Source organism: Nannobrachium achirus (assembly GCF_963921795.1).
Source record: "Nannobrachium achirus genome assembly, chromosome: 3".
Lineage (NCBI taxonomy): Eukaryota > Metazoa > Chordata > Actinopteri > Myctophiformes > Myctophidae > Nannobrachium > Nannobrachium achirus.
Genome location: NC_137812.1, coordinates 17905356 through 17915642, shown reverse-complemented (window position 1 = coordinate 17915642; position 10287 = coordinate 17905356). Strand labels below are relative to the sequence as shown.

Genomic DNA, 10287 nt, shown 5'->3' with positions numbered 1-10287 from the left:
TAATGGCCTTTTTTATAACCTCACGGGGGCCTCTGAGAATTTCTAGCAAGTTTGATTTTCTCGCACCGCAGGGTAGAGATCCTTCTCAATCCGTGTCGTGTGAATGTCCTCCCGGGAGTCCAGATATTCTCTCCAAGCCAGTCCATGCTCATTGCTCAACCATTGAAAACACGGCCAGTAGGCCTAGGCAGTAGCATAACAAATTTGTGAGGAATATGCTGAAATAGGTCGCCACCTTGTAGTTCTGTACAACAGGGGTCTTCAACGTTTTCAGGCCAAGGACCCCTTTGTTGAGAGAGAGAGATGAAATATCAATTTGTGAAGTCAATCGAACTTAGTCTGCTCTTTTTCCCCTCTACACCAAAGCTCTTTGCCGGAAATAGCCGATCTACAAGCTCACAACGCCTCGCAGTGCAAGGCGTTGTGAGCTTGTAGATCTGCTATTTTTGGCTAAAGTTCTCAGAATATCGATACTATAGGGTTCAAGTGGTTAATATAAAAAAGGAGAAAAAATAAGTTTCTATCACACAAAGATTTGGAGGACCCCCTGTATTAACTCTGAGGACCCCTAGGGGTCCCGAACCCCTTGTTGAAGACCCTGCTGTAGAGAAATACAGCTGGGGGGCGTACTGCAGGGTGGCCTTTTCCCCCAGTGACCCCACTCTACCCTAAAACAGATGGTCATTCCTTTCATCTTTATATAGGTTTGTGTGAGTCAGCTTTTAATATACTCCCCTCTGCCACCACCAAGCTTGCAGTCTGTATGTGTAGACGTACTTCCTTCGTCTCTCCAGAACTACATTAGGATTTTAACATTGAATCAGGTAAGACACTGACATGCTTCTCCTTTAGTGACATGTAGAGCCATTAAAGTGTGACCAATGTTATCTTTGGCAATTTGTTATAATTACTACTGGCCACATGCCACCTTCACTTTAATGTGGCCCTCAGGTTAATATCGGAAATTCTGATATTTTATTGATTTCAGCTGTTCCAATTCCAAACATGCAAACATGACCCACTTTAATTCCTTCACTAAAATGTTCAGCATATTTGTATTTATATTTTATAACATGAGTTTAACTAAATGCATTTGAAATTAAATCGAAATGTTTGGCTACATCTCAGGATTCCAATTAAAAAAATAACCAAAAATAATTCGCACAAGGAAGGTCCCCACGTAGTTGGGACGAATCTGATTCTTCCGTGCATGGAGAGCATAGGTCCGTTTCTCAGTGGTTTTGTCAATGAAGGTTAAACAACAAATTCCCATGCGCCTTGCAAAAATGCGGGCAAAATGTTTGACAGCCGCTGAAAGTTTGTGTCTCATTCACTTACACTATATACTATAAAGGAAAAAATACACCCAAAAAATCTGCTTTAAAGGAGTAGTTCACCCCCAAAATGATTTTTTTTCTATTGATTACTCATGACATGGAGAGTAGAGTTCAATAATATTTTTTGGTTTTTGTCACATTCCTAAGACAAAATTTTGATTAGAGTAAATTTACCCCCATTGATTCCGGATGGTGACCCGTTTCGAAACGGGTCACCATCCAGAATCAATTGGGGTAAATTTATTGTTATCACATTTTTGTCTTAGGAATGTGACAAAAACCAAAAAATATTATTGAACTCTACTCTCCATGGCCTGAGTAATCAATAGGAAAAAAAATCATTTTGGGGGGTGAACTACTCCTTTAAGTAGCATGTGAGGGGTCAAACTAGGGGTTTTTAATTATTCTGAACCCATTACAAGCATTTGTTTTGCATGAAAAACATTCCTTGGGATAAAAACGGGGTTAGGGCAAATGAGTCATCACTTTTCACAGTTTTTGGGGTCTGTTTCAAAGAAATAAAAAGAAACAAATGTAAATCACCCCAAAAAACTGGGGTTTCGATTCGCTACAGCATACGGTTCACTGTTGGTGTGAATGCATCCGCCTCAAATACAGGCAATGAAACATTGGTAGGCCTATATAGAGCCATGTGCGGGTTAAATCCATAGTTATAGGCCTAATAGGTTAAATCCCCCTCCTGACCGTCCGCTCTCATTAGATTTCTGACCATTAGCCTACGGCCCGTGGCCGTCCCCTCAAATGCATGTGTGAGCGAAAACTCATTCTTTAACTATGCAAGAATGTTGCAACTTCACCCCTCCCAATCGCACCGACTACCGAATTATGTGGCCTAAGACAGAAATGTGATTATAGTAAATTTACCCCCATTGATTCCAGATGGGCACCCAAATGCATGGCCCTGGATGCATGGGGACCCAAATGCATGCATGGCACTGGATGCATGGGGACCCAAATGCAAAACAGGAAAACAGGATACATCCTGTCTTTAACCGTCTTAGGTGAAGTTGATTTGAGCAACACAGCTCTGTTTGTGATCACACACACATATACCGGTACATGCAGCCACCATTACACAAACGCACCCTTACACACACCAGGTTAATATAATGAATAGAAGTCAATCGAAATGCGCGCAAACACAACTATGTTCCCCCTTTTCTTGTAGCTCGATCTCCCTCATTTTATTGTATTTATTCATAGGTTCCTAACCACTGATATGGATTTCATTTCATATATATATATTATTATATTATTATCAAAGCAATAAGACAGGGGTTTTCAAAGTGGGTGACGGGGCACCCTGGGGTGCCGTGACAGCAGTCCAGGGGTGCCGCGAGATCATTTGATAATATTTGGAATTTATTTTGGACAAGTCCAAAGTTATTTTCAGTCAGTTCTAACCAAAATGGCTATTATCTCAGCGTTTTCCTCGCAACATTATTCACTAAAATATCGTCACTGTCGGGCAGAAACCTCGTATCTCCAAGTTTCAAATGTGTACGTCTTTTGGTAAAGCAAAGCCCTGCTTCATCATACAAGACTGTCGCACAAAACTAGAGAAAACAGCCGATCTACAAGCACACAACGCCTCGCGATACAAGGCGTTGTGTGCTTGTAGATCTGCTGTTTTCACTAGGACATTTATAGATGATAAATACAAAACGAATGGTTTTGGACATACAAGGTTTCCACCCAACAACGACAATATGCTATAAATATAAGGTGCTGGGAGTGAAAATTATAATGTAGGGGTGCCTCAGATTAAAAAAATAATCATGGGGTGCCCTGAGACAAAAAAGTTTGGGAACCCCTGCAATAAGAACATAAAACAAATTGGTGATACTTGCTAAGTACTGTCACTATTAAACCAATCCAGTATCTTCAATTGGTTCAGGGCTGATCATGGATCAGATTGTAAATACCAATGTATTTATTTCACAGCCGAAAGTCTACAATACATTTAAAAACATCCTTAACCCTTTAATTAAATTAATTCTTTCAATGGGCCTAAATCTTCTTTTATTTGATGGCCTTCCTGCCCTGGCATTTGGCCTTTGTGCCCTCAAATAATGGACAACACCAAAGGCCAAGTGGCCTTGCCCCTAAAATTACGAAATTCTAAGCCCGGTAGTCGAAGCTTGACCGTGTCCTCCTTCAGTAGTGGACATCCGTTGTGGACGTACTTCACCTCATCGGCCATGTAGTGGCAGTCAAACACCTGTTCAAATATACAACCACGCTATAGGTTTTAATCTGTTAAGCCCCATGGTACTGCTTAGCCTGGATGATGGCTGAGTCACATGATCTACGTACATAGCTCACAATGAGTCACAACTTGAGCTTGTAGATTTGCTATTTTTGAAGTATCCTGATTTATTTTGTCTGTGGTGCTCAAACTTTTTCATGTGAAGGGCCCCCAAAATGATATGTATTTGGCCACGGACCCCCAACTCAAAATATTTAGTTCCAGGGACCAGCTAAACGCCCCTGGGGGCGTTCCAGGTGGTCCCCAGCTAAATGATGGAGAGTTGGTAACCAAATGGACCCTTAGAGAAGTACGTGTAAAATGAAACCAAGTGGATTTCATTTTACCCTTACAGTTAAGATTTTTATAAGGGTCCATTTGGTTACCATTTGGTTCTTTAGCTGGGGACCAACCGGAACTCCCTCAAGGATCACGGGTGGTCTCCGGACCACTGGTTGAGAACCACTGTCCATGCAAGTGAGCAAGAATTTCATTGTATGAAAATAAAACCAAAATAGCATCAAACATTTTATTTTTTTTATTTTTATTTTTTATGTTTTATTATATCAAGAACACGTTTTAATAAAGTGATTGAATGATTTAATTATCTCAAGAAAACGTTTTAATAAAGCAATTGAATGTTTTAATTATATCAAGAAAACATTTTAATAAAGTGATTGAATGATTGAATGATATCAATTAAATGTTTTTAGATTTTTATGATTTCGTTTATTCAGGTTAATAAAGCGTTGAAACACTATATGGGCATGTTTTCATTTCATTTTTTATTTTGTTTCGCACGTGTAGTATACAATACAATCCATTACACTATACTTAATTTAGATCATCAATATTTACAGTACACCCATGAACGAAAAGGAGCAGGCAGAATAAATTCTTATAAATACCTGCCCCCTATTCAAACAAATCCTTGCGGGCAGGATGTTTTCCCAGCATGGAGCTAACGACTGCCTATTGACATGCCATTCACACCTACAGTATATCACTGTTTATTTGGGGGAAATTGCGCTCTTTCGAACGACCGGAGGGTTAGCGACTCACTCCATGGAGGTTAGGGTGAGGGTTAGAGTCGGGTGTCGGAAAGATGACATGTAGTAACAGCGACACGCTCCCTTTATTTGTTACGTGAAATGATGAGATGATTTGAGCTTGTATGGTTTGATTTTGGCAGGGGTCCTCAAATAGAAATCTTGAAGGTCTACAAAACATTTTTTGAAACAGGCAAAGGTCCGGTTATTAAAGTCTGTCAATATAGTATGGTAGGAGGTAGTAGTTCTATTTCTTCCTTAATAATAATACAAAATAACCCTAATCCTAACCCGAAACAACCAACAACAACCGGCTATATTTCGAATGCAGGGGTGTAATAGAAAAAGTTCACCATTTCGAATAATTGAAGTCAATCTTTGGAGAGGTGGTGCATTTTGATTTTGGAATGCCAGGGTCTTATATAACATTTGGAAACACTGCCATTTCGAAGAATGGAAGTCAATCTTCGGAAAGGCGGGGGTTCGGAAAGGCGACGTGTACCCACCTGACCTGGTGGAGACCTGCTTCTATAGCAACATCCAGCAACATGTGTGATTATGTGTTGCTGGACATTCAGTTTATATATCATCATTTGTCTTGTGAAGTATTATTATTAGTTACTATATGGATTCTGTCATTCTGGATTCTGTCAATATATATTTTATTTTTCTTAACAAGCAAAGTAGTAGTAATCAGTCATGAAATCAGTCTACTTATTATATGGATTCTGTCTGTCTGTCTGTCTGTCTGTCTGTCTGTCTGTCTGTCTGTCTGTCTGTCTGTCTGTCTGTCTGTCTGTCCCTCTGTCTGTCTGTCTGTCTGTCTGTCTCTCTCAAACAGACATGGATACTAACGTTTCAAGCAGCGAGGAGACAGAAGAAGAAGGTATGTATCGTCAGGAGACTAATCACACTTATTTCAATATATATTTTATTTTTCTTAACAAGCAAAGTAGTAGTAATCTCTCTCTCTCTCTCTCTCTCTCTCTCTCTCTCTCTCTCTCTCTCTCTCTCTCTCTCAAACAGGCATGGATACTAACGTTTCAAGCAGTGAGGAGCCAGAAGAAGAAGGTATGTATCGTCAAGAGACTAATAACACTAATTTCAATATATATTTTATTTTTCTAAACAAGCAAAGTAGTAGTAATCAGTCATGAAATCAGTCTCTTAATGTAATTGACATACAGTCGTTAAACAATGTTTCTGCCAACCTCAAATGCATCTACAGTATAATTATATATGATTTTAATCCACAGCTTGCATAAGGAATAATGAAGAAGTTCGTATTGTGCTGGTTGGGAAGACAGGAGCTGGAAAGAGCGCAACTGGAAACACCATCTTGGGTTTTGAAGCTTTTCATTCCGAGTTAACGGCTGAATCCCTGACAAATGAGTGTAAGAAGGCCAAAGGTGTAGTTGCTGGTAGAAATGTCTACGTTGTTGACACTCCAGGATTGTTTGACACCAGGTTTAGCCAAAAAAATGTAATTAAAGAAATAAAACAGTGCATTTGTTTTGCTGCTCCTGGTCCCCATATGTTCCTGGTTGCAATCAAAGTCGGAAGATTCACAGAAGAGGAGCAGAAAACTGTGGAAATGATTCAGGAAATATTTGGCAAACAGTCAATTAACTACACCATGATTCTCTTCACTCATGGTGACCTGCTTAGAGGTAAATCAATTGAAGACTTCTTTAAATGTGGTCCAAAGAAACTGCAAGAATTGATCAGCAAAGGTCACTATCATGTCTTCAACAATGAAAACAACGATCCCTCTCAGGTCACTGAGCTGCTGGAGAAAATCAACAACATGGTGTTGAAGAATGATGAGAGAAGCTACTACACCACTCAGATGTTCCAAGAGGCAGAGAGACTGATAGAGGGAAAAAAACAGAAGATTCTTAAAATGAATGCTCGGAAAATACATAAAGAGGAAGAGAAACTGAAGAAGCAATCTGCTGGGGATGTGGCAAAACTGGAAATAGCACTGGAAATGTTGAAGGAAATATACATTCAAGAAGCAAGAGAGCAAGCTGAGAAAAAGAACAAGTTCTTGAAATATGGAGTGGCCTCTGGAGCTGCTGCAGGAGCTGTCTGTGGAGCTTATACTGGGGTTTATGTTGGTGGACTTGTGTTCGGTCCAGTTGGTGTTGCAGTAGGGGGTGTATTAGGGGCTGTATTTGGGGGTATAGCTGGCGGTGCAACAGGGGCTGGTACAGCTAACCCTCAGGCTGTAGAAGTTGGTGCTCGGGCAGTGAAAATAATGAAAGACAACTGCGTTACCCACTGAATGACAAAACTTCAATGACATAACAGTATCCGTGTCAAGAAGTCACTATTGCAATAAATCAATTTATATAGTTTATGTTTGGAAAATTATTGTAAGGAGAGAAGGAGTGCCACTGGAACACCATCCTGGGTCATAAAGCTTTAAATCAAAGATTTTTGTTCTATCTGTGAAATTATAACAATTAAAAAAATTGTGTTGTTGCTTGTTGGGTTGCCTTACTTTCTAATATTTTTTAAAGCAGTGGTTCCCAATTCCTTTCATATCAAGGACCCCAGATTAACATATTTGTCCACAGTCGCAGACCCCCACCTGAAAATATGTGGTGCCAGGGACCTCCACACAGATTTATGTTGTTAAAATGTTTCAAAAATATTCAAAATATATTCCTCAATATTTTTAAATAGCAAATATACCACCTGACCTCACAATGTGTCGCAATTTGACACATTGTGAGCTTGCTGATCTGCTATTAATGTAAATGTACAGTAGTAGTAAAAAGTAGTAAAACTTAGCCTAGTTGCTTCTGTTGGGCTTATTTCTTTGGCAAAATCTGGCAACAGACAATTCCATGTCACTTCCTTCCTAAAAGGCAGGGCCAGGAATAATGTGAATACACATTATCATATGTTGCATTACAAAATGTTAATCTTCCAATAAACTGATCTAAGACTTCTGTTTTTATCTTAACATCACAATAACACTGTTATGTGCTTGCACATGTGTATATAATATTATAATGTATATATTGTGGTCACTGACGATTCCTTGTTTAGTGACTTGCTGGTTGGCTGTGTGCTCGTCTGGAATCACATTCACCTGTATCTGCTCCTCCCTGGCTCAGCTGATCCTCATGACTGATTAGAGCCTTAGGCTATACAGAGGAGCTGGTCCCAACGATCATTGGCTCAGCTCCAAGTTCCAAGTTCAGTTCGGATGTGCCAGTAATGTTTGGCGTTGTTTCTTTTCTGGTGAGTTTAGGTTTGGTTATTTTGTTTTGGTAGTTTACGGGGGTCTGGTGGGACGACGGTCACATAGTGATTGGCTCACCAGGCTCCCCTCTTTACTTTTGTTTCTGGCCAGCCATCTGTCTGTTCCCTTTTTTATTTGTCAGGACTTATAGTCAGGTCAGTTTTTTGTTATCACTCCTTTTTTCCATTCTCCATTTGCTAATAAAAACAGGTATTTGATGTAGTTTCCTTTTGAAATAAAACTCAATGTACTTTGACCTGACTTTGTCCTTTCATTATGCTGTAGCCATTTGGTGTACGAACCAAACTTAAAGGGCTGTAACAAACACCAGTACACCACAATAAATTCCTCCAGCATTTACAGCACAGGAAACTATTTGTTTAATCTGCACCCCCGGTCCACCCCTCCCTTTCAAAAGGAACCCATTATTGATAGCCTATTTGATAAACTACAGGGTACATTTTAGAAATGTAAGTCCTCCTGAAATCATAGCCACACCCCCTGTGCCAAAAGACAAAACCCTGGTCTTTCCCTAATAGGACTGATCGGGACTTGATCAACCCCGGCTGGGTAGTCTCGCGTAGCCAGACAACTCTCCAACTATTCCACAATCTCTGAATGCTATATAGAGTCTGGAACACCAGCTCCCGAACGGCGAGTATCGGAAACGGGCATTACCGTTCAAAAAAATATATTTTAAAATGTCATTTCTGCTAAGCAGCAAGCTAAACATGCTTATATGATTTTTATTTATATAATGATAAATGTGTGTGATGTGAGACTGAAACGGAAGTGACGTGGGGGCTTCACTTCCGCTTCATCTCGCACTCATCATTTCTTCCCCGGTTTGCCAGACTGTATGCCGGGAGCATTTGACCAAATCGCGGAGGCAACAGTCTGGCCATGCGAGACTACCGGCTGGGTCACCTGGGTGAGGGCGTATGATGTTGCGAGACCCAAAACACCCGTCGACCCCAGGCTACGTATCACTGATGATATGTCCCAGTTGCATCCTCGTGAGGTTTTTTTCATTAAGTCCTCCTGAAATCATAGCCACACCCCCTGTGCCAAAATTAAAGACAACCCCCAGTTTGTTCACTTAATATAAGAACTTATTTTATTGTAAAGTGTACTGAGGTGGAGAAGGAGCGGAAATCTTGCTCTTTCGAACGACCGTCATTTCAACAAAGAAGCGTCAGGAGGGTTAGCGACTCACCCCACGGAGGTTAGGTTTAGGGTAAGGGTTAGAGTTGGGTGTCAAACAGATGACACGTAACAGCGAAACGCTCCCGAAGGAATGCTTGTGTACTTCTATAGACCTTATTCACGCTGCGGCCATCTTGGATCACATGACCACATGGGGAGGCAGCCTGCATCACAGATATAAAATGCTAGATAGCTTGTCCGCCGCTGCAGTTCATTGGAGAGACCCGTCAAACTTGATAGGCAGAAATGCGGAAGTGTCGAGGGCAGGCTAGCTGCCACTCAAAAAAACTACTGGCCAATCGCAGCGCATGTTTTCCGGGACTTCAATTCAACCGAACGTCCCCTTCTGTGACACACGCTGAAGCGTCCACGCCTGCAGCCATTCAGGCTTGGAAAAGTTGAACCAAGACGGACGCCCCACAGCCGAAGGAGGCGTCTACCATTGTATGTCTGTGGCCTGCATTACAAACCATTATAAACAATGGAGCGATGGTCCCAAAATATGAGTTTTGTTCAATTTCTTTTGACCAAATTGACAAATGGGCAGATGATAACTTCAACAGCCCCAAAAGGATTACATAGAAGGGCTACAGTATAACTGGAGTGATTACATCAACTGTAACAATATTCAAGTTAGGTTGCAACCTTAATGTGTACAAATACTTGCTATCTTTGCAGTGCTTGCTATCATATTATCTATTAAATAGTTAATATTAATCAGGAACAATGTTAGATTGTTCCTGATTAATATGCAAAAATCACGATATGGTTAATAATGGTTAAAGTTAAAATGATGGCAGAGCAAGCACTATAGTCTGCACAGATACTGTCTAGTCTTTGCACAGAGTAACATTGTCAAAAGAAATTGGTTGAACAGAACTTATATTTTGGGACCATTGCTCCATCTTATATATACATTCCTTTAAGAGCCACGCCCACACTCCACACAACGGACATGAAGCCTCCACAAAACGGACATGAAGCCTCCACAAAACGGACATGTTTGAAGCCTGATTCGCCCCCTGTCGCCACTGGGGGGCACTGTTCACTAATATATGAGACAGCAATGTGTTCACTGCTCTCTGGGCAGCCTGTGATGCTGATAAAAAATTATAAAAAATTAATTCATGTAATCAGCTTTCTGCACACCTTCTTCAAGATACCTGCCAA

At 40.6% G+C, this 10287-nt stretch overlaps 1 protein-coding gene across 1 annotated transcript; it reads left to right on the top strand.

Moving 5' to 3' along the window:
* Window positions 1-5683: 5683 nt before the first annotated feature.
* Window positions 5684-6942, top strand: LOC308282041 (GTPase IMAP family member 9-like; the record flags this gene model as incomplete). The annotated part of the gene is made up of 2 exons (XM_080722388.1): window positions 5684-5726; window positions 5912-6942. 2 exons carry the CDS (start codon window positions 5684-5686, stop codon window positions 6940-6942), a joined length of 1074 nt encoding a protein of 357 aa, XP_080578514.1.
* Window positions 6943-10287: the final 3345 nt, after the last annotated feature.